Below are 26,065 nucleotides of genomic sequence, written 5' to 3'. Positions count from 1 at the left end.
CCAAACATCATGCTTCTTTACAATTACAAATTAGTTGAATTATAATATTATTTTTTGATGATTTAGCATTATCAACAGTTTTTAACAGACTTCAAAAAATGAGGAAGTTATCAATTCAACTGTATTTTTTTAATGTATATTATGCAATATCTCTGATGTTAGTAAACAGATTTTGATTTTTTTTTTTAATCAAAAGAATACATTTTTGGAATGGTCCCATATAAATTTTAACCAAATCCAATGATAATCTTAGGAAAAAACCAAAAGGCTCAATTTCCTTAGCCATTGACCAATCATACCAGTATCATGTTGCTCTGTTTCCTGTATGAGTAGAATATTAATAACAGTATATATATATCATTGTTTAGTCTGTGTGGAAATATTCATGGCATTTTTTCTCCATTTTCTTCCTTAAACAATCATTCTCCTTTTTTTCTTGGCTACTTTCCTCTAAACTCCATACAAATATTAAACCTACATTTAATATTTATATAAAATTGTGAAAAAGTATATTATCCCTAACTGAAAAAATGTAATATAAATATTTATATAAACGGTAAATAATAAATTCTAATTCTGCAATATTAAATAAATAGTTATACAACAAGCTCCCAACCAACATCACTCTATATGAAGTGAGTTAAATCTTATAATTTTGCAATAAATAATATTCTATAGTTATTAAAAACACTTTTTTTAACTGTGTACTCGCAAACCTTGTCCAAATGTCTACTCGCAATAAGTAAGTATAAATCAGTTATATAGATTGGATATATAGATCTTGATTAAGTGGTTATATAGACCTATAGAATCAATTGGATGGATTGCACAACCTCATCATTTCTGTCACAGCTTTCTCATCATGTAGTACATTTAATAACTTGTTTGGATCCAAATCAGACAAGGTAATGCCCTTTAAAGTTTTAACTCTACTAAGAGTGACATAAATCTACCCTTTGGCAAAATTTTTCTTGCCGAGGTCTATCACTGCCCTATTAAGAGTTGCACCCTGCAGTTTGTGAACAGTTACAGCCCAGCATAATATCAGAGGTAGCATTCTTCACTTGATATCTCTGTAGCCCTTTGTCGCTTGAAATGTTGTACAAACTAGTGAAATGGCTATGCAACCACCAACATCTTTCATTCTAAGACCAATAGTCTCATCATCAAATTTTATGAGTACAACTTTCGGTAATTCTCCTTCCTTGTATATCAAGCTGAGGTAGTGAGAACGTTGCTCTTCTCTAGTGAGAACGTTGTGTTAGGTTTGACAAACATTTTTATATTAAACTGGCACAATAAATATGAGTAGAGTTTCATTCTGTAAGAACCAACTGTTGTACATTCTCATTTGTGAGAGTATACATTCTCATTGTAGAGAAATCTGAGAAAATATTCATGGCATTTCTTTCTCTGTTTTTCCTTAAATGATCATTCCTTTCTTGGCAGCTTTCCTTTAAACATGGTCAGCAGCGCATTTAGTAGACATACCCATATTTTAATTATATATTATATTAATACCATCATGATGGATTTGGCAATGCGACTTCCACTTCTTCCCTCATCTCAAGAGAGATCTCAAAGGTAATGATTACACCACCAACGATGAGGTGAAGGAAGCTGTGGCCACTTGGATCCGAGAAAGACCTCCAGAATTTTTCAGTGATTCAATACAAAAACTTGTCACACATCGGGAAAATTGTATCAGTGTAAAACAGGGATTATAATGAAAATTAAATACTCCATTTTGTAGCTAACGTATTGAACTTTTATTCATTTTCTATTTCATCCAATATCTCTTTTCATTCCCATGCTATGCATACATGTGCAAAATTTGTCAGCCAAGCCCTCATATATTTTCATACATCAGTCTCAAACTACTAAACAATTGCAGAAAAAAATTGATAAAAGACTAATTTTCAAAAGATTAGAAATTATAAAAGAATTTGTTTCAATTTCTTTCAAAAGATATTTTTTCATAGTCTGATTTGATACAGGAGATTTCACTGAAAAAGTATCACTAATTAAACAAATTTTCTTTTAAGAATTCTCATTATTTTGGAGTCTGTAAACTTAATGAAGAATTTTCTGCTAATTAGTTTTGGAAGGTTCTATGGAAAATCTTACATTATTTCAAAAGTGATTTGTTAAGAGTAACCATGTCTCGTCATGCTGCTAAACATCATTTAGCTTTGTGAAAGATAATAAATAAATAGTTTAGTGAAATTAACATATAGTTAGAAAGTTTGGGGAAAAACACAATATGACTGAATATGTAACAAAGATAAGGAAATTTTATTGATAGGCCATGTAAGAGGTAATAAAAGAATAATCTAAAAAAAATAAAAATAAAAACTGACTTCAACAAATAATAATATTAAAAAGTTACAAATAATTGTATTTTTATTTATTATCTTTTTATTTTTAATAATATTTATTAACTAATGTAAAAGTATTTATTGCAAATAACATTTATTAGTGTTAACAAATAATAATAAAGTTATGTAAAATTAGTACCTCCTCAACCAACCGCTATGTGGCAAAATGGGATTCCCACATTTAAAATGGGATCTCAAAAGCATATCAGAGAGAGCGTCTCACAGTTATTGTGATCTTGAGTTCGCTAAGGCATATATTCTTGGTGATAATATTTTTACATATAATACACTTATTATATAAGTGTTCTTATATCATATTTTTGTACGTCACATTTTACTGTTATATTATAATTCTGTAGATCTTATTTTTTGTTGAACTTGTGTTGGCTGGCAGAAACTTAAAAATAGTTATGTTGTATATTCTTTTACTTTAGTAAATTGTGCAGATTCAGCAGTTATATATACACTCGTATTATTACATTTTTACTAACTATAATATTATTTAAATTTGCAATAATATTCCCATTATTGCTTCTTTTCTTTTTTTATTATTTAAAAGATATTAGTATTTTTATTTCTTAACTATGTACATTAGTTCTTAAAAATGATACTGCTCTCAAGATGTATGTTAATGAATTGGTTTTTCTCAAATCTAGATTCCTTATCATCATGCTCAGAAATAATTAAAAAGAAAAATTGCTATTAACATGCAACATGTAGAATCTTTACTTCAGTCTAAGTCAACTTGTCATATTTCAACATTACTGTTGTGATGGCATTCTTTTGGTTCTTAACAAAAATGCGATTATGACCAGAGCTTCTTTACAATCTTTATTTCTCAGTATACAGTCGCTAAATAATTTTCAGAATAATTTCATTACTTTATTTCTTTTGTTAAAAAATCATAAACTTATTTTCTGAATTTTTTTAACCCATGAGTGGTTATCTAGGTAATACTCATAAGCATTTTTTCTACCTAGTTGTACCCTCAGCAAGGTGCAGAATTTCTTTAGACACAAAATAATCATGTGCAGCCAATAACCTCTTCACCAGTACTGCTGTTTGAAATTAAACATGTCTAGTATTTCTGTTGTGCATACTACAATGTGTTCATAGTCATGTAACCTAAAAAAGTTGACAATCCTAAGTTTGTTTTTACGGGATTTCCATAAAACCAATGTTTTGCTGAAACTGTATTAGATAAGGTTAAAGTAATTTATTGATTTTTCAAATAAATTGGCTATTTTTCATTCAGTGTTTAGATTTTCTGAAACAGGAAATTTAGTGATCATCTGTTAATATTGGTTGATGACAGTTTGGCCACTATCATACTTGCTTTTACATTTTCCCAGAAAGTCACTCAGAAAATGTTTTCCAACGGACTTTGTTTGGGATGGTCATACAAGGGCTGTTTTTTTTTAATCGTGCATCTAAGTAAACAAGAGATAGGCAGGAACCAGGTCTGCACATTGTCTGCAATTGTGTTGCCCTCCCACCACAACCTCTGCCGTTGCCAGCTCCATTGCATCAGTTTGAGCCAAGCTACAGGCAATTTAACATGGCCGCTACAATCAATGATCTCGCCAAGTGTGAGTTGCGAAGTTTGATAGGTTTTTCTGCAAGCAGAAGGATGTAGCGCTGCTGAAATCCATCGCAGAATGAGCCTAGTGTATGGTGAAAACTTTATGAGTGATGGTAGTAAATGAGAATGGTGTAGGAAATTTAAAGAAGAGCAAATGGATGTCCATGACGAAGGTGAGCAAAGACGCAAGTCTGTTGCTACTGTATGTCTGGTTGGGTAGAAATCCCAGAAATTTCAAAGTCTTCTCTGTACACAATTGTGACTAAATAGCTAGAATACTGAAAACTGTGTGCATGTTAAGTCCCAAAAATGTTGAGTGTCAATGACAAAAAGCAGCAAATGGCATCAGCCTTAATAATTTCTTATGTGTTACGATAATGAGGGGGAAGAGTTTTTAAAGTCTATCGTTACTGGCAATGAGACTTGGATCCAGTATGACAATACAGAAACCAAAGAATAGTCTAAACAGTGAATGCACACTTCTCCGAACAAGCAGAAAAAGTTTAAACAGACACTGAGCAATAGGAAAACAATGGCTACAGTTTTTTGGGACCATAAATGTGTCTTGTTTGTGGACTTTATGGAGCAGAGGACAACAATAACAAAGAAAGTTTATTGTGTACCTTTACGTAATTTCCGCAGAACAATTCAGAAAAAACAAAGAGACATTCTCTCATCCGGCGTGGTTTTGATCCATGACAATGCACAACTGCACTGTGCCAACATGATGCAAGACCTTCTCAAACAATTCAAGTAGCAAGTTTTCGATCATCCACCGTGTAGTCCAGACCTAGCACCTAACGATTTTCACCTCTTTAGAGAATTGAAAGCACGGTTGAGCGGACAACACTTTGTCACCAACGAAGAACTTCAGGAGGCTGTCAAGATGTACCTTACCTCACTGGCAGAAAACTTCTTTGAAGAAGACATTGGAAAGCTGGTGTCACAATTCGACGAAATCATTTTGGCGATTATGTAGTAAAATAAATTAGATTCCACTTAGCTTTTAGTAATAAAATCATTTTATTATATCAGTGTGTCTTTTTTATAGACCATCAGAGGTTGAAAAAAAACGGCCCTGGTATTGAAAAACTAAGGTTATGCCTGTATTGAATTTGATAAACTATTTCAATACTGTAGTTAGTTCAAATATTTCATTCAAAGTGGTATGAATGTTTTGGACGATGATTTCTGTTTAGATGAAATGCGGTTTCATCTTTCTGGACAAATTAACAGTCAAAACAATAGAGTTTGAAGTTCTGAAGATTCTCTTTTTTTTATCCAGCTCAGAAGGATATATAGATCCTTAAATGACATAATTAAATTTTTAAAATATCTCTAGTGCTTGTATGTTTTCTTTCTCAAATAGTATATGAAGTAAGATGTTCCTCATAATTTTTTGCTTTATTTCTTGAAGCAAGGAAAGTGGACAATGGCCTATGTAAAACAATGATTTAATTAGTTTGCATGAAGATATAGTAAAGTGCAACAGAAAATACAAAGTGTTTAATTTTCCAAAATAGTTATAATGCAGAAGAGTTGAAGAACAATTAGACTTGAGTGTATCATAAAGTAATGGAAATATTTTAAGAATGCTTCCAGGATGATGAGTTTTTAAACTTGATTTTTCATTTAAATAGGTTGAAGGAAGTGGAAAATAATTTTCAAAAAGCTGAATTAAGTCTAGGAAAGTACACATCTCAATGTGAAAATTATCAGAACCTTAAAGCCCAGTATGAAAAGCTAAAAATGAAATTTGATGTAAGTTTATAAAAAAAATTATTCTCAGTAATCATAAATAAATAAAAAATATTGTTATTTAAGAAAAGCAGAATAAATTGCATAATAATTAGCTGTGAAATTATGTATGTTTTAATGTAATATGCTGTATTAAAAAAAAAAAAAAAAAAAACAATTTTATAAAGCTTTGACATCTCACCTCAGAGTGTAAGAACAGAAAGTTTAATTTAGTAATGTTTTTCAGATATAAACCTACAATGTAATCCAGAAAATAAATGAAACAAAATTATGTATATTATAAAAGTAACATCTGCAATTAAGTTTTGTAACATATTTTTGTACAGGATGTCTGACAAAGAAACTGAAAAAATTGCAGAACATTTTAAGTGTAAATAAAGAAAAATGTTCTTATGAATATGGGTTGGGAAATGTGCTTTTTGAGATACAGCTTGTGAAAAATTTCCTCCTGATTTCTGTAAAAGGGGAAAATGTGGTAATACTGAAATATTTGGAACTAAAATTAATCGGTAAATTTAATAGTTTCATATGGTTTTTGACCTGAAAAATTATATAAGACACAGGTTTCAGACTAACAATTTTAGAGAATTATTGTAAAACAGAAAATTTATGTGGCAAAAAATTTTTTTAATTTTATTATAAAATTTCATTAAATTTACAGAAAACAAATAAAATCTTTACAACAAAATTTGTAGAGAATCTAATTCTAAGAAAATTTATGTAAGGTAATATCAGTTGGACATGAAAGACTTTTAAGAATTTATTTGAAATTTGTTGTAAAAAAATAATAGATTGAAATGTTGCAGAAAAATACTATATTAAAATTTTAAACCAAAACAAAAATCATTCAATAATGAAAACATCTAGATCCAAAATTTATTATTAAAAAATAAATATTAAATAAGACAATAGTTTAATAACATTATTATTCATTATAACGCCAAAAATGTTAAGAAACAAAAATTCATTATCTAGAAATAATTTTGAAAAAATATATTAAGAAGTTGTTTATTTTATAAGGTAACAGCTGCTGATCAATATGTGGAATTTGTGTGTGTTGCATTTGAATAGTTTTGTATGCTTTCAAAATTAAAGAATACTGCAGTGCTGGAATACCTTCTCATAATACCTTTTTAGTTTTTAAATGAAAAACTAAAGAATATGTAGATATAATTTTTTTATGTCTTTAATAATGGAAATAATACACCCGCTGCACAACATGAACATCAACAGTTTCCGTAAGAGAAGGGTTCCAAATCCAAAAACCTTTTTTCATGTTCAAAATTTAATAACTGAAGATTTTCCACTTCATCTTATTTCTGTCACTAACTTCAAGACAATCACCACAATATAAGTTCTACTTTATTTACTGATGATGGAATTTTTTCAAGAGATACAGTCAATAATTCATGAAATATTCATCACTGGAGTTTCGTACAATATGACATAGTAGAAAATAGTTTCAAACACCCAACACTTGTTTCATCTTAATATGTTGTATGTAGTATTATGAAACGCATAATAGTGAACCATTTATTTTTGAAGATTGCCATATGAAAAATTAGTATGTAAATTTGTTTGAAAAAGACTTTTCCACTATTAAAGAAAAGGAAATGGTTTTTCTACAGTCAAGATTAATAAACAATTATGAGATAAGATCTATAAACAACTGAATTAGAAGAGGCAGGCCATTTAGCAGGTACTGGCCTCCTCCTAGAACATCAAATTTAATGTCAATGGACTATTGTTTCCAGGATCACATGAAATCATTAGTGTATGAACAAAAAAGTAACTAGAAAAGAAGAATTAACAAGAATTTTTAACGTAGTTGAAATTATACGAAACGGTTCATGATACACTAAGAAGAGCCATACAAATAAGATTTAAATTGAACAGAAATTATGTTAACAGTAAAGGATATTTTGAATAATTATTATAATAGTAAGTTTATTATTTATTTGTAATAATTGAATTTGTTACTTGATATTTTTCAAAATTGAAATTATGATTGTTTTGGTTAGTATTTTTTCTACCGCTTTTCAGTCTGCTTATTTTTTTAATAAAAGTAATTTCTGAAACTCTTCGTCATTGCAGTTGATGTTACTTTAGATGTATGTTTTCTCAGAATTAAATCCTCTATAAATTTTGTTGTAAATTTTTTTTTGCTTACTTACAATTTAACAATTTTATTGTATGTAAAACCTGAAAGATTGTGATTTGCAACATCATTTTTTTCATATTTTGCAATGATTGAACAAAAATTACTTTTGGAACCTTTTGGAGATACTGTTTTGGAACCTGTTTTGCTCAATTTTTCAGGTCAAACCCACATATACCATCAAATTTACTGCTTAAATTGCAGATTTAGTTTTAAATTAAATACCTTAAATTTTTCAGGTCAAAACCCACATAATGCTATCAAATTTGCTCTTTAATTTAAGTTCCAAAAATTTCAGTAACTTCATTTTAATTTTGGTGCAGAAATCAGGAAGAAATTTTTTACAGTCTATAACTCAAAAATGAAACATTTCTAAGCCATTTCATATTAATATGAACATTTTTCTTTATTTTAACTGGTAGAGCATGTCCTGAAATTCTTTTAATTTTTTTGCAAGTTACTCCTTTTTTAATATATTGTTATAAGTAAATGTTTTTAACAGGCTATACACACTTTATTATATATAACTAAAAATGAGTGCATACCTCAAATATTCTTTTTTATTACAATAAGGTTGCATCTTCTGTAAACCTGTGATTCAATATAAATTACAGAACCTGAGACACCGTATGTTCACGCATCCTCTATTCTATCTTGGTTTTCAATGCCCCAATCTCATCATTTCTGTAGAAATATCTACATAATTTTCTTATTGTTTCTTGAATTAATGATTTGTTTTAATTAGATTATTTTGATAGTTTATCGGATCTTTTTTTAATTAAATTGTGTAGGAAATTATTATTTTTATTGAATAACAGTAGTTGATGCTGAAATCATAAGAAAGTAATTATGTAAGTGATTTACACTAAATGAATCATCCTAACTCTATTATTTTCATGAATTAACAGTGAATTTATAGAACTATATTATCTGTAAATGTAATTATGGTATTTAAATCATATTTTTCAGGCCACAAAATTAGGAAAAATTTATATTTATAAAAACTAATTAAAAATTGTATGGTTATTCGAATAGAGAAAGAGTATCAGTTACTGTAGGATAGGAAAAAATAGAAATATTTTGCTTTAATGAATATACTGAAAATGAGAAAGAAATATTCATTTCTGTTAAAATGTACTTTAATTTAATTTCATGTATTAGCTGCTCTCTTTGGAGAAAGATAGATAAATTATTTTTTGATTTGCTGTAAGGCAGGTGTTAGAAAGAAGCTACTGTTTTATATAAGCACAGTTTCCCACCCAAACTGCCACTTAGTTCAAATTGATATTACTTAGTGTAAATTTAATAAAAATTAAAACCAATTTCTGAAGGGAATAACTGTTTGTCTTACTCTATTTTATGATAAGAGTTTGACAGAAACAATTAGAGTATTCCAATTCCCTTGGAAAAAACTTATATTTTCAAAAATCCTGAAAGCGTAGTGTATTATTTTAAAAATAGTGTTGCTGAAAATTTTATACAAAAATTACTCAGAAAAATAGGCCATAATAATGTTATAATCAAGAAATTATATTTTTCTGCATCTCTGGAGCTGATAAAAGCTCTATCCTTACAGTTAAATAAGAAGAGCAAAGCTCTTTAAATCTGGTTTCTGATTCATTGACAGTTAATCATGACATAGACTGTTAATTATTTTTGGCTTCATAAAGGTTTTTTGGTCTTAATTAATGTAAACGTATTAAATTATTTACAGTTCTTTTTAGTTCAATAATTCTATTTATTTTTTTCTTATTAAACTATACTTGCGCTATAATTATTAACATAAGATGTATTTTACCACATGTTAACAAATGCATCCTTCTTTTAAAAGAAACTAGTCAAATCCTCCTGTCAAATAGTAGCTGTATAGGAAGTAACCATGCTGTCTCTTCATTACTTCATAAACACAATACTGAGTTTGATCATAGTATGTTGCTCAACACACCTAAGCTGACTCAAATTTTGCTACTGCTCCTCTGGTGCACAAAATCTCCAGTACTGGTTTGTCAAATTAATTTTTATCAGTTGTACTTGCAGTTTCCCGCTCTTCAGTTATGGATATGATTTTGCATATGTAATTTTGTGACCATGGTCATTATCACTTACTATGAATTCACTTACGTCATTCACCACTCATATCTTGGCATTCGTTTTACAAGTTTGGTAGATGAGTCATTAATTTCTTTGTGTGGATATTTGTCTATAATTTCTGGCCATAACTTCTTCCACAATCTTTAAACTATATTTCATTTTGCAATATTCCAAAATTTGGTCGCCTAGTAAATGTCATCTATTATTGCTATTTGTTTTAACTTATCAGGTAGTGCAAAATTTTCCTAACGAGTAAAATAAATTTCAGAAGTTTTTAATATTATAGATATTGTGCCATCAGTTATATTTGTGTGTGATGTTGTTAAGTTGAAAATTATGACACTCATAAAAACAAATAAATACATATATAATAAAAAATCAAAATTTACAGTCTTACATTAAACTGCTTAATTTGAACCCTTTAATATAAACAGACATTGATTTCAATTAGTTCAGTTTACTAAGGTTATACTATATTAGTTTTTTATAAAGTTAGATTGTAAATGAAAGTGGATACTGCAGAAATTTATGAAAGCATCCATGAATATCAAAAAGACGTACAATATCATGTGTATCAAAAAGAGAAAATGGCCATCCGTCAACCAAAAGATGATTTTGTACTTTTTTGATAAAAAAAGATAAGCATAATTGTTTACAAAGCAAGCTATCAAAACAAATTCAATAGACAACATATTCAATAATGAAGTGATATTAAAAATAACGAGGAAATTAGAACATTCTTTTAGTGATTACCCTTACTTTGAAATACCAAAGAAATTCAGTCAATTCCAAAATAATTACAAATTTTGCATAAAAAATTCATAGCATTAAAACTCAGCATCAAATAAATGTGTCCCTTAAAAATGTTAAACAAAGAAATTTTTAAACACATTACATTCATGCCTAGATTTTACCATGGTGGTTTAGTCCATAAACTTCTATAAAACGATATATAATTAATCTTCCACACTTAAGATTAATTTTTTTTTGTTGAAAATGAAAAACCCATCCATCAATGATTGTCGAAAATTCAACTTATTGAATTCAATAAGTTAGGATAACGCTAACTTTTATTTTTAGAGGCGGAGGAACCCCATTTACAGGCGCCAAAGCAGTGTCGGACTCACTAAAGCTGTTACAGAAAATGCATATGTATTCCAGCGCACTACTGACAAAACATCCACCCCTGGCGACCCCCACCTCCTGGGAAACTGCTAATAAAGCTTTACTTCAGGAGAGGGGGTAAGTGCCCCCCCACTCGCACACACACACACACACACTGCACACCACGAATACCTAAAGGAAGAAAAATATCCAGAAAAAATAGCACACCTAACAGGTACTAAGACGTACCACACAGATTTATACATTCATACAATCAAGCCAACACAAGACAAGCACACAAAAATCATGAATACATGGCCACAAGACATAACTTGTCCTCTGAAGCACACTTAATAGCAACAGTTAATTAAATTTTCACAATTACAACCAGAGTACACAAACACATACCCACCATCAACCACACACACAACTCAACTACTTATTACTTATTCACATGACCATCAGCCATAATCACTAAAAACGTAAGCAACATCCTCAGGCACTGGGAACAGAGTGTCCACAGCCTCACCATACCAAAGCAACCCCCGCATGCTTGAGAGAGCCCCCAAGTTACTCAGCCGCAGACCTGTCCAATCCAGCACCCTCCGACACCTCATTCCCTTGCAGGCTGCACCAATGCTCGCCATCTCCTACTAGTTTTTTCTGAGTTTATATGTTCTTCTAAAACTTTTCTATTATAATTTTCAAAAATAGTCCACTGCTTCGCACCCTGCAGCATTATCTGCTGAATACCCTCAGTTCTGAACATGTCTACACGACGCAGGGCATTTGGTTTACTTGGCATTTCTTCCGCCACTATCCCATTCAGTTACCATAAAGCATAAGACCGAATGTCTGTGCCACAGATGGCTACTGAGCCTTGAAACAGCTTAGCAACCAGTGTCCTAACTAGCTCCTAGAGCTAACCTAAAAGCATGAGTAGAATAAGCATGGTACCATACACCAGTCACTTGCATGTCCCACCTCCCATTTGTTGTTATATATCACTAAAATGGGTAGGTGCGCCCTGTCTACTGAAATATATATGACTTATCAATAATTAAATTTACCTTGACAAAGACAGCAATTTGCTGACATGCCTAGACTGCTGAATGCCAGCAAATACCTGTCCGCCATTAAAGCGCTTGGAGCCTTAATCTGGCTGGTAGCCAGCCATATCTCTCAGTTAGCTTCCTACAGCAGCGCAGTAGGAGTCTTCCGTTAAGTAAACTGCTGATGTCAATTGAATAAAGCAACTGCATCAAGGAACTCCCATATGGTTCAACAATGCAGCTCTTGCTACATTGACTTTCCGCTGGTGAGTGGCCACTCACAATTTTCCCCTTGACCTCTAAGTTCCAGAATGGTCTGAGTTCTGGCTCCCCCCCCCCCCCAAGAGCTGGGTAGTCGAACATCATGTGTCCGTTTGACTGGACTTCTCTGCAGATGCACAGCTTATCAGCTGCCAGGTAAAACCGAAACAAATATTGGTTCAAATTCGCGTAGTTGGAAAGCACTTGGAATCCCATTGCCCGTAAAAATTGAAGGAGAGGCATACCATCCCCTCAGAACCTGTATAAATCTATTCAAGGACCTTCCCTTAGTCGTGGCATGCCAATCTTGCTGCCATGCTTCCATCACGAGGCTGTAAAGCCTCCTCTGCAGGCGGGAGATGGGTAATTGTTCAAAATTTAGAACCAGTGCATTGAGATCACCGTTCCACTCTGGTTCATGTCCAGCTCGAAACCGCATCCCATACCTCGGCCTCCCCCACTTCACAATTTCCACATGGCCGCCCAAACTTTCACAACTAAATCGATTGGGAGACCCTTTCCCAATACAGTGGTACCCTCATAGGAGGTTTTTTTAGAGACAACAATGCATACAACTAAGGCTCTGTGCTGGGCTTTCCTTAAATTTTCAATAAATGCTCGACTTCTTTCCAACCTATGCGCTCAAACGGACATCGCGTAAGGGTCATACTTTCAAAGATACCTCGGTACACCATATACAGATGACGGCCCAACAGCCCATAATCCTTTCAAGCAATCCTTCTAAGCTTGTGCATCACAGAGATGGCATCTGTCACTACTTGCCTAATGTGGTTGCTAAACAGCAACTTCTCATCAAAAAAACACTGAGGTACTTATGAACTTGAACTCGGCTGATTACACAGCCTTTATACTTACTACAGAGGTTAAAACTACGATAATTTGTCTGCACGCTTGAGAAACATAAACTTCATCTTGGGCACAGAAATTTTTAAATTTTGAATGTCCATCTAGCCCTCTATAGTTGACAAAGTCGCTTGCCCTTGGTCTTCTAGCTGCAGTCGTGAGTTACCATGAACTAACAGGAGACAGTCATCAGAGAAAGCCATGACCCCATCTGGGAATGTCAGTCCCAGAAATCTGTCGAATTCCAGGTTCCACAGCAAGGAGCCAAGAACAGAGCCCTGTGGGCTTCCCCTGGTGATGGATTTTTACACAACTAGGTGCTCATCCTTAAACAGAGCCGTGCAATCAGACAAGTAGCCGCGTACTATGACCTGCAGGGCTACAGGAACATTGCGGCATTCCAGCTCATAGAGAACAGAACTCCAACACAAGGAAGGAAATGCTGCCTCTATGTCAATAAAAATTGCCAAAACATATTTATAGTCAGCGCTTTCCACTTTGGCAAGAGCATTTAAGATGCAATCCTTAGTGCCAACTCATTTCATGAAGCCATGGCCTCAATTTAGAAGTGAGTTCATATCAATGTTTTCCCAGAGCCATTCCACAACCAGCCTTTCAAGCAACTTGCTGATTACCGGCAAGAGGCTGATGGGTTGATAACTGCTGACCTCACTCGGATCCTTTCGTGATTTTAAGAGCACCCTCACCCAAGCCACCTTCCAACAAGTTGGAAAGCAACCCCAGCTTAGACACCCGAGAACATGGCATCTATCATGCACCTCCACGCATCCTGGTACCTCGTACACAATAGAAAACATGGTACAGAGTTTCCTCCACATTGCAGGCTAGACAGTGGTCGAATGGTTAAGAGTGAACCTAAAAAGATACAACCTGTAACCACCATGCCCAACCAGAAATTGTGTAAGATAATAATCAATTGATCCGTGAGCCCTACCACACAAACTCCTTATATTTCCGCTCAGAAGATAAGTCCACCGACCTTTCTCTCGCATCCCATTGTTCTTGCTAAGTATTCATCAACTCTTGTAAAGCTTCCTTCTGTGAGCAATTAACAGATCAACTAGCATAACACCCGCCAGCACCTCTGCAGCCTCTCTTGAGATCATATGATAAGCTGCCGAAATCCAGAGGCAGCATCTCCTTTGCAGCACAGCAAGTATTCCCATATATCTTTTATACCTCAGAACATCTGCCCAGATTTCTGCCCCGTATAAGAGGGAAGAGTACACCACACTTGATAATAACCTCCTCCTGAGTTCTCCAGCTTCCCTGGTGTTCGGAAGTAAGATGGCAACCACATGCATTGTCGTCTCCATTCTCTCACAACTTTCCATAACATGGACTCTGTACCTTAATCGGGCAACAATCCAGATGCCAAGGTATTATTTAATGGCCATTCTGGAATCAACCCTCCTTCTTGCCAGTTCCAAAGACAGTGTCTGACGTCTTTTCTTAGAGGTGATAAAGTACTATATCTGTCTTTTCAGAGGCCATCCCAAGGCCAACCCCAGCCATTCAAGTTCTGATCTGATCCTAGTATACAAAGCCTGAATTTTGTCCACAATCTCTCTCTTTGTGGTAACCCTGACTACAAGTACTATGTCATCCGCATAACCGACCACATAAACATCCTCCACAAGTGAAGTTCAAAGGACTCCATCTTAACCGTATTTTATAAGGTTGATGCCTGTACATCCATAGCAGTGGCTACTCTAGGTCTCACAGCATACTTAACAATAATCTTGTATGGTCTTCCCCATGGATCTTTTTCATTCTCTTCAATAAGTTTGCTCCAGCAAGCTCATAAGGGAATCCAAGGCTTTGGATTCCCTTATGAGCTTCGGTAGCTACCTCCTTTTCTGTTTGTAAAGTACCTTACAATATTCCCTAGCTGAGTGGAAATAAGTCCGTTGAATTTTCCTTCTGGCCCTTAGGCATTGGCTGCATTTCCGTGAAATCTCCTCATTCCACCAATAAACACGTGGATGACCAGCCCCGTAACCCCTTCAGGGTAGGAGACCATCACAAGCCCTCATCAATTCATCCATTAATAATTGAACCTTTCCTTCTGCCATTGTAATCTCAGTAACCTTCCTCAAATCAAGGCCCTCCACGAATAACTGGGGATCCATTCCCTTCACACTCCATCCCTGAGTCAGGGGTCACCCTATCACACAATGTCTGCCAACGTCAATCATCATAATGACAGCTTGGTGGCCGCTGTATATATGTATATATGCCTAGCCGGTAAATTCATTCCCAGTGTTAAGACCAGGTCCAAACCTGGTCCAAAATTGCTGTCGCTTCAAGAAAAACAGTCTATCCCGTGCATCAGTGTAGGCAGAGCCCCACGATACAGACAATGCATTAAAATTACCCATAAATAATGCCGGGCAATGCACAGCTACATCCTCAGTAAGTATTACCAGAGCCTCCTTATATCTATCCATGCTTATTTTCGGCGACATGTATATGCTGTAGAAGTAGGTGTCACCAATCTTCATTCTTGCAAACATATGTTTACACAGAGAGTTCCTTGTCAATAAAGATGTACATACCCAAATAGCAAAAGTTCCATCCAACAATACTACCCAGTCTGTTCGAGAGTCGGGTCGATAAGGCTTGGAGACAATTCTATATCAGCCCCATTTCCAAAACACTATGCACCTGTCCTGTGCCACATTTGTGCCAAACACATGTCCTGTGCCAAAGCCATATGGTTCAGATTCAATTGAATCAGCTTCATTGAAGGGTTGTTGATCTCCCAGTCCTCCGGGTCATGGGGTTTTCTTTTACATTGCAACTCCCTGTGGGCATGAAATAGCTCCAGTGCAATGTCCTTCCTTATGCATGCTAAACACCTTGATTTCTTTGCACACTCAACAGCATGGTGCCCCTCTTCACCACAGTTAAAGCAGGTATTTTCCCTGCTATCTCAATGGTAGGATAACGCTAACTTAAACCTAGTAAATTTTGGGAAAATTTTGTTCATCATTGAATCAACAATGTTGTTAATGAGATAATTGTATCACAGTTAGTTGAAATATTCTTTAATTTATCACCTGAAATAAACTTAAAATCAAAATCCCAACACAATTTAAATACTGAAAATCATGAAAATTGAGGCCATTATGGTCAAAATGAACTTTATTACTTTTAGTAACAGCTAATAATTTGTCTGCTATAAGTATGCCATGTTAAACATTTCAATCCTATCCAGACTTGTTGTAATAATATATTCCTTTAAGCAATTAAAGTTAACAATACTGATCGGAAATCTAATTTTTCAGGTGTTATATTGTTTGGTCAGTTTAAAATTCTTTTTTGTGTGAAGTGATGAAGTGATCTATCTGTAGTGGCTGGCAATTAAAATTATACAAAAATAATGAATTTTTAATGATTAACGTAATCAAATTATTTTTAAACAACATTTTTAACTTTACATGACACATTCACTTTTGTGGTTAACTTTATTGACTACTGGTGTTATTTTCCACTCTGGTATCTGCTGATATTATTGGTGGTAGTTTTTGAGTTAGGAACTAGGCTGTTTAATATATGGTTAAAAGATTTATTAGATTTGAATCTGCTTACTTAATACATTATTATTGTAGATGTATTTATTTCATAATATTCAGGTTTGATGAGATTGTGTATATATGTATGCATGCGTAGAGTAATGTTTTAACGTAAAATATCAAGATTGTCATAACGTTGGTGTTATGACACCCAACGTTTTATCTGTTCATTGTAACTTTGAAGCTAGATACTGTTTGTCCATTACAAAACTGTAATGTACACACATACAAAACTGTATGTTACTGGAGCAGGTAGATTATATACTCTCAACCCAGCGGCTTGGTCTAGTGGTGAACGCGTCTTCCCAAATTAGCCGATTTGGAAGTCGAGTGTTCCAGCGTTCAAGTCCTAGTAAAGTCAGTTATTTTTACACGGATTTGAATACTAGATCGTGGATGTCGCTGTTCTTTGGTGGTTGGGTTTCAATTAATAATTACACATTATAGGAATGGTCAAACTGAGACTGTACAAGACTACATTTCATTTACACTCATACATATCATCCTCATTCATCCTCTAAAGTATTATCTGAAAGGTAATTACCAGAGGCTAAACAAGAAAAAGAAAAGAAAATATTATATACTCTCGTGGTATTTGTTATCTGTGAGATGGTTAGTCTCATTGTTTGTTCTGAAGGCTACATTATACACAGCTTTCTTAATTTTGTAAGCTGTTTTCTCTTAATCTTTTTTCATATGCATTAGCATAATGTATTGTTTGTTTCTATTCTTATTTATTTAGTTATGACTGAGTAAATGAGGTGTTATTGAATGAATTTTTTATTTGAAGTATTTTATCACAACATTAATTTCTACTTGACAATGATGTGGGTGTGATTAAAGGTCAAACTTCTAAAAACTGAGAGTCCATGTAAAGTTTTGTGGTTTTAGTAGTTGTGAATCAGTGTTTCCCGTCACCATCTGTTTTCTATGTACTTTGATTCTGTTCTGTTTTTTCTTTTGATTGTGAGGTTATGAAAATTTGTTAACGTGTTAATATTTAGCTGTAAACTTGAATTTTTTATGTATTTTGTTTACATTTTAAAGAAGTGATTTTATTTTATTGTGTTGTCTTTGTACATTAAATAGCTCCACCACCATTTCTGCATTAGCATGTTACTTTATGGAAATGATTCTTTTTTTTTTACTTTAGTTTGTGTGTTTGTTCTGTCTACTGAACCTAGAAGAATCCATAAGAAGTCTAAATATGAAAAATTATATGAATAAAATAATAGATGAAAAACACCAGATTCTTACTGGGAATCAAAATCTGAGAGCTTCGATCAAAAAATCAGAAAGATAACTAACAGGCTAGCCCAATTTCATTTGATAAGTTTATTTTTTGTTAAGTGTTTTCAGATGTGTTGTGTTTCTTTAAACAAACAAGATTTTAGGTTTAGACCTAAACAAACAAGGTTTTAGATAACATTCCCCTCCTCTGTCTTATTCTTGATTTCTTGCTCCTCTTTAGTTGTCTGTGGGTTTTGGCCAAAATCATAATAATTTATGAGCCATAAAAACTAAGATGTCTTTAAGTTAATACATCCTTTGTGTTTGAGTGGTTTGGTGGGGGCAGCTCTGCCTTTGACCCAGTTTGCATACTTAGGCTGTACAAAACTCTTGACCCAGGGTTGAAATGCTTATAGATGAAAGCTGGATATTTTAAACCCTTCTAACAAACATTCTTCTATAACATTGACAAAAACATCAAAATTTAAATAATATTTTTCACCATTATACTACCAAAATTTTATCTTATTATATGTGATATTTTCTTCTATCCACTTAGCATTCTTACAGTACATGTATAATAAAATGTATCAGAACATTTTTTTAATATTGTAAAACTTAAAAGTTTTACACTAAAAATCAGTTCTCATTCTGAAAATTTAAATAAATTATCCTCTTTTTATATTTATTGTTTACAGTAATTATTTTACCTAAAATTATGTTTAACTGAGGATGTACATAAGGTGACATTTCGTCTATCTTTTATGCCAGACTGTTTTTTTAATATTTTTTTTATTACTAATGAAAAAGAATATTAAAAGTTAGTATACTTCTTACCTCATATTTATTTTAAAGCATTTATACATTATCTTTACTCAGAAATAATAATAGTAATAATAATGATTAAATATATTTTAGGAAAAAATTGATCAGTCATTATTTCAAGTTACTGATTCAGAATCAGCTGAAACAATCAGATCAAAGAGAATTATTGCAAACATTAACCCAGAGATTATTACGACGAAATGTGATACTGGAATACAAGTTACAGATGGAGATTCAATCCTTGATTCTAAGTGAGTAAACTAATTGCTTTTTTTATCAGTAATTTGTGTGCCATTTATTATTACTTAAAAGATGGATCCACAGTAATTTAAGAACCTTAGGGCCTTGGACAAGATTATAAACAACCCTTTCTAGAATATGCTGTCTTATTCTCCACCTATTTTCCTCATCCGTAATCCCTTATACTCCATTATTAGTTTTGTGAATGTGGATCTGATTCTGCTAGATCCTCCACATTGAGGATAGCAAGGTCTTGAAAATAGAACCAGTATTACATCCTTGGTTACCTGGTAGGGGGAATGCCTGTGGATGAATTTAGGAACTCCGCTTCCTATCTGGAAGCTGCTAATTAAGCCTAATGATTGATGTCTGATGAGTAACCAGACCTCCAAATCCTTTACAAAACAAAACCTATTAATAATGTTTCTAAAAATTATATTCTAATTTTTTTTCTTTAGTTAAGTTTCATATTTCCAATTTGGTCAGTTAATTGGCTTTCCTTCATACCACTCAATCTCAACTATAACCTAAAGACAAATTGTATACCTTTTTTTATTAGTTTATAAGAGAAAAAACAAATTTTACTTACTAATCATTCACTCTATTTCACATATTTTAACTAACTGCGTACGGTCAACATTTTTTCAGACTTTATGTAGACTAAGCCCAATTTGTAGGTAGATATTTAAGTTCAATTTTTCATTAATTTTTTTGATAGAAATATTTTGAAACCTACTTTCAATTTTAATTTTAGGATAAATGTTTTCATTAAATAACATTGCAACAATCTCTTCTTGCATATCCGTTGTGTAATAATTTTATTTCCAGAATATTCAACCTAATAATATAACCTTTAAGCAAGATCACTGAAATCATGATAGGATTGAAGCTCTAATTGGGCCCAGCTTGTAGAATTTTTCAGCCCTAGGTGAAATTATGTAATGCTGCCCCTTACTACCGTCTCATTCTTGATAAGTAATCCCTTTCCTACTGTTTATAGGTGATGTCATAATATCTGAATGACAAGAAATCATCATGATAGAATTAAGGTATTATTTATATAAATATATTTAATTGTAACATTATTTTCTATTGATTTCATAGGGTTTCTGAATATCCTTTTTTTTACATTAGAATTTAATTACATTTTTTTACATCCTACCTTTATACAGTGAAGTTCTAGTTTTCAAGGTTGAGACCAGAAGTATTATATTAAAAGTCAGTTCATATACAAAGAATGCCATTAATAAACTATTACTAATATGGGTTCTATGTGACATATTTATCATGATATTAAGGGAAAGTGGTACTGATTTCTACTTCACTGTACGAAGTAAAGGAAGTATTGTGATCATGAAAAATTTTGGTTGTCAATTTTTAACAAAAATATCTATTTTGACCATCCCTGAATCCACTTTAACTAGTTTCAGCATGACATCTATATGTATGTATGTATCTCGCATAACTCAAAACGATTGGCTGTAGGATGTTGAGATTTTGGATTTAAGACTGTTATAACATCTAGTTGTGCACCTTCTCTTTTGATTGCATTCGATTGAACCAAAACTGTCCAAAAAAGCTCAAAATAAAAAAAAATTGGATTTTGGACTTTTTTTTAACTGCAGTAATAAGCCTCATTGACAGCTTTTCAACAATATATATCAGAAGTGGTACTTATTTTCATTGGTTCCAGAGTTATAACCAAATAAAATTTTAATTAATGAAATATTTGGATCTTACAAGGGGAAGGCCACATCAGTTCGATCAAATCAGACTTCATCTCCTTTTCTTTTTTTTTTAATTTAAATATATTGATTTATTAATAATTATTAACCTCTGATTGTAAAAAAAAATTATGATAAATAATAATTCAATAATAATAAAAAAAAAAAAAAATCTAAAAATATCAGACATTGTTAATGAAATAAAATTTATTTATGTGCTTTTCATTTAAAAAAAATGTATATACGTAATTTAATAGGCGTACAAGGAAGTCATGTAGTGTCCACATCAATTTTTTTTTAATTTTATGAAAGATTCAAATTTTTCTTAAAAAATTATTTTTATTTACTAGTTTGTTATAGAAAATATGACTACAATTAAAATTATGTAATTAATTACCTTTTTTGCAAAAGTTAATTATAAAAAAGAAGAAATAAATTTCATGTATAAATCCGGTAGAAACACAAAATAAATTTAACAAATGCTACATGCTTTTTCATCTAGAAGGTTCTGGGTTCAAATCTCGATTAGGCTTGGCATTCTTCACATGCTGCCAAACTGTATTTCTCATCTTTATAATAGAGAGGGTGTATACCTGTTAATGGACATAAGTCTCTGTAGTTATCAGTGAACGAATAAATAAATTGAATAAATACGAGGGTTATTTTTTTAAGGTCCGATCGGTCATGAAATTAAAACCATAGTGAAAATAAAAAAATATTTTATTTATAACAAGTACTTACATAGTTATGCTATTTCTCTACATAGTTGCCACTCCGATTTAGACATTTGTCGAAAGTTGGACCAACTTTCCAATACCCTCGTCATAGAATGGAGCCGCCTGTGTTTTCAGCCATGTTTCAACGCTGGTCTGCAGCTCGATGTCTGTGCCAAAATGTTGTCCTCCTAGCCAGTTTTTCATGTGAGCAAAGAGGTGAAAATCGGATGGAGACAAGTCCGGGCTGTATGATGGGTGATCAAACACTTCCCAACGAAAAGTTGCAGGAGCTTCTTTGTTATAGCTGCAATGTGCGGCCGAGCGTTGTCATGGAGAAAGACAATGCCTGATAACAATATTCCTCTCTGCTTATTCTTAATTGCCCTTCATAGATATTGAATAGTCACGCAGTATGAGGCTGCAGGTGATGGTCATGCCACTTTCCATGAATTCCACCAAGAGAACTCCATTCCGGTCCCAGAACACAGTAGCCATACACTTTCTGTTGGAGAAGGTTCTCTTGAACTTCTTCGGTTTACTGGGAGAATGAGAATGTATCCGCTGTTTGGATTGTTTTTTGTTTGTTAGGGAGGCGTCCATTCTCATTGTTTTGTGACGGTCGGACAACATCTTGGGAACCCATCTCACACACAGTTTGCGGTACTGAAGTCTCTCACTCACAGTTTGCGGTACTGAAGTCTCTCACTCACAATGGTGTAGAGAGCTGACCTTGAAATTTCAGGAAACGAATCACTCGATACAGAAATTGTGAACAGACAATTTTCTTGAATTGCCTCATCCACTCGCTCAACGAAATCATTGGTTGACACTCACTTCCTTCCCTGACCACCTGCATCATAAACATCTGTACGTCCTGCTTTAAAGTTCCTGCACCATTGTTGCACTTTGCTGTCAGTCATTGTAGTTTCACCGTACACATTACTTATTCGTCGAAGAATTTCAGCTGCATTACACTCCTCAGCCTGAAGAAATCGAATTACCAAACGCACTTCACACTTGGCGGGAGATGCTATTGTTGTAGACATGTTTACATGCTAACTGCATGTTCAGAATTAAACGAAGTGACATGGTGTGATTGAAGGCCATCTAGAGATGCTGCACAACACTTACGTGCAAAGGTTCATCCGATTTTTGCATGGGTTTTTATTTGGAGACTGATCGGACCTTGAAAAAAAATAACCCTCATATTAACTATATGATAGTTTTGGACCATAGGCAAGACTAAACTACTGCAAGGTGAAATCAGAACATCAGAGACACTGAGGGGGAATGTGAATATTAGCAGTATCATTGCTCTTCATGACAAATGGTGTAACTTTTTTTTTATAAAATCAAAAATAATTTATTATATCCTACTTCAGAATTCATGTACCTTTATTTATTCACTAAACCGAATAAGTCAGGTTGAGACATGCAGTTATAATTGCTATGATTTATTTTTTGTAATTACAACATTAATTTATAGCAGGGATAATTTGCCAACATGATAGGGTTTCTCAATAAAAGGCACACTACTACTTCCCTGAAACAGAAGTCAAATTCTATTGAATATAGCATCTACCATAGGTGATATTAAGGTAATATTAGAACAGCTAACCTCTATGGTAGAATTTTCTTTTGTCACATGAGTAAAAAATTGTTACTACTGCAAAATCTAATTGAAATTCTTACAAGTTAAAATTTTTATTCATTTATTGTTTCTAACCCAAGATTCCTTGAATTAATGAGATTCTTAAAAATTCTTTTGTCAAGTTTAGTTTATAAAAGCTTCATTCTGTGATGACTAATAAAATTGGTAGCATTAATTGCATTCTTAAAGATATACTACAATCTGTAAAGTGATCCTACAATTTGTTTTTTGTTAGTAAAATTAAGAATTCCCCTACTGGTTTGACCGGACACCATAGTGATCTTGTATTATGTTTTTTACTATTCTTGTACTTATATTACTTTTCCTTATTGCAAAATATTTTTTTAGATGTTTGCAGTATTTGAAATAATTTTCTTACTAATTTGTCATATTTACTTTTAATTAAATATTGCAATTCAGAGGTATCATTAACTATATCCATTCATCCAAATCTTAATTTAGTACAACTTTATTGCAATGTGTATCATAAACAAAAAATTTTATTCCAATTTTTTCTTTCAAATTGACAGAAAGTTCATTTTCATCTGAACACGTTTAACAAGTACTACGTTTATGTTCATTTAATTTTATTTTTCACATTCTGGTTACTCAAAAATTCAACTCATTCGTTCAACTCACTTGAATCTACCAAATTCTATCCAAAATTCTATATTATTTTGATAAATAGCACAAAATCTATTAACAATTCTCTGGAGTTTTTGAATTGTATTTACTATGTTGTAATGTACAAATGTTGCAGAAATAATTAACTGGTCGCTTGTATTTGAACCTGTAGTACTATGAACAGTAGACCTCATTTATTTTGTATTGAATTTAACAAATTGAGTTCCACAGAAAAATTGAATTTTCAATTGCAATTGTCAGTGAAAGGTTTAGCCAATACAAAAATAATTTTACTTTATTAATGGTATCATAAGTACTATTTCAAGAAACATAGTTGTTATTAGCATTCTTTTTTTATATTTTTAAAACTTTTAACAGTGTTTACAATGAATATACCACAAATTAATTTATACAAAGAGAACAGAGTACAAAAGGCAGTGAATTAGTAAATGAAGACAAAGATTAAGTCATTTCTCTTTCCAGCAGATGTACCAGCAACTTCTTGAAATAGAAAATTTTATGAAAAATTGTTACACATGTGTCATTTTTATGTATTCTAAAGAATCTTACTATAAAATATAATAAAATTCAGAAAACACAGTTAGCTGTAAAACACACAAAAAATGAAATGCAAATGGATCTAGTTACAAATACACATCCTTGTTTTACTTTTTCAGCTTTTTTTTTATTCTAGCACTTTGACTCAAGGATGCACCTTTTAGCAGATGCACCTGTCAAGAGCAGTTGGCCTATGTAAAATGTGCTCATAAATACTGTGTAATTAAAATCTAAAAGGATTAAGAAAATGAATTCTACTTGACCACCATGATTGTGAAGAAAGATTTTCTCTAAAGTTTCCCATTGTTTTTTTTAGTGCATATTTAAAAAATATATGTTCATGTTTCCTCCTAAATTGAGAAATTGCTGTTAAAAAGAAGTTACAATATTTATAAATAGCTTTTAGGAATGTACATCTCGTAGTTAAATGAAAGCATAAGGATTAATTTCCAGTATTTGTTTTTGCAGTACTAAAAATTCAACTTTCACATTAGTTCCTTTTTACATATTCTTGTCTTAAAGCCGTTTAATATGTTTTACTCTGCACAGAACAGACTGTCCTATCAGAAATATAGTAGTATTAACTACTGCTGTAGTTTTATCTACAGCAAACATTCTGTACCAACCTATTTGTCTTTAAAATCCTTGTATTTATATCCTTTGCAGCACTCTAAAGTAAATGTTTAAATTTGTTTGTAGCAATTGAAAAATATGTATATTTTGTACTGTGAAGAGATATTTCCATTACACTAACTTTGCCAGTAAAGAAGGATGAACTTTTTCTTATAAGGGATACATGAAAGGGCACCTTAGCTCAACTTGTCACATAATACAACATATTACCCAAAATATTTTTATTTTTAAAATACAACCTTATGTAAAACAAAATTTTTTTTCTTATATTAATTTCAATATTTTCATCAAATTCCTATTCAAATTAACTCAAGATTTTTCTGCTCCCAAATTTTATTGTCTTAAATTGTCATCAGATTCACTGGAATACTCAAACCTGCACTTAATTTATTATTAGAAAAAACTTATTTATTAAGTTATTACACAGATGAATTTTTAAAATAGAAATTAATGTTCAATCGACAGAAAAGCATCATAAAAGATGTTCCTACTAATTTTCTAGAAGTAGTACTTAACAATTATCTATAAAGTAAAAGTATCACAAAAATGTATGCAGAAAGGTTAGTTTTATACTTTGTTACCTCTACAATTTATATTATAAAGAATTATAATTTTAATTTCTAGATAAGGAGTTAATTTATTACAAGTATTTCTAGAATATACATAGAGTTTGATTATGTGTGTACTTGTAGTGGGGACTGAACAGTACAAGTCAGTCAGCTACTGTAACAGTACAAGTATGCATGCAACTGCAGTGTTCAGTTGATGCATGTTAACAATTTATATTTTTACACTTTATGCATTTTATTATACAATGGACAGAAATTAGTATACAAATATATAATAGACAGGATTATAGTATATACAGTACAATTACTATTATTCATATAAGTCTTTTTTATATCATAAAAATAAAACATTATTTCATAAATTCAATAGAACTTTGGGAGTAGTTCATTCCCTAACAAGTTAGTTTTTCTCCCATCTTTCGTATGAATTAGAACTTTGGTGAAAAAG

At 32.2% G+C, this 26,065-nt stretch overlaps 1 protein-coding gene across 1 annotated transcript in view; it reads left to right on the top strand.

The window, feature by feature from the left end:
- Positions 1-26,065, top strand: part of LOC142320084 (uncharacterized) — a 55,999-nt gene that overhangs the window by 4,779 nt on the left and 25,155 nt on the right. Inside the window, exons 3-4 of the mRNA XM_075357759.1 lie at positions 5,601-5,721; positions 18,996-19,153. Of these exons, the coding sequence (XP_075213874.1) occupies positions 5,601-5,721; positions 18,996-19,153 (279 nt within the window). The remainder of the gene's footprint in view (positions 1-5,600; positions 5,722-18,995; positions 19,154-26,065) is intronic.

Source organism: Lycorma delicatula, chromosome 2 (assembly GCF_047948215.1).
Source record: "Lycorma delicatula isolate Av1 chromosome 2, ASM4794821v1, whole genome shotgun sequence".
NCBI lineage: Eukaryota > Metazoa > Arthropoda > Insecta > Hemiptera > Fulgoridae > Lycorma > Lycorma delicatula.
Note: the sequence above shows the minus strand (reverse complement) of the source record. Positions and strands in the feature narration are given on the sequence as shown.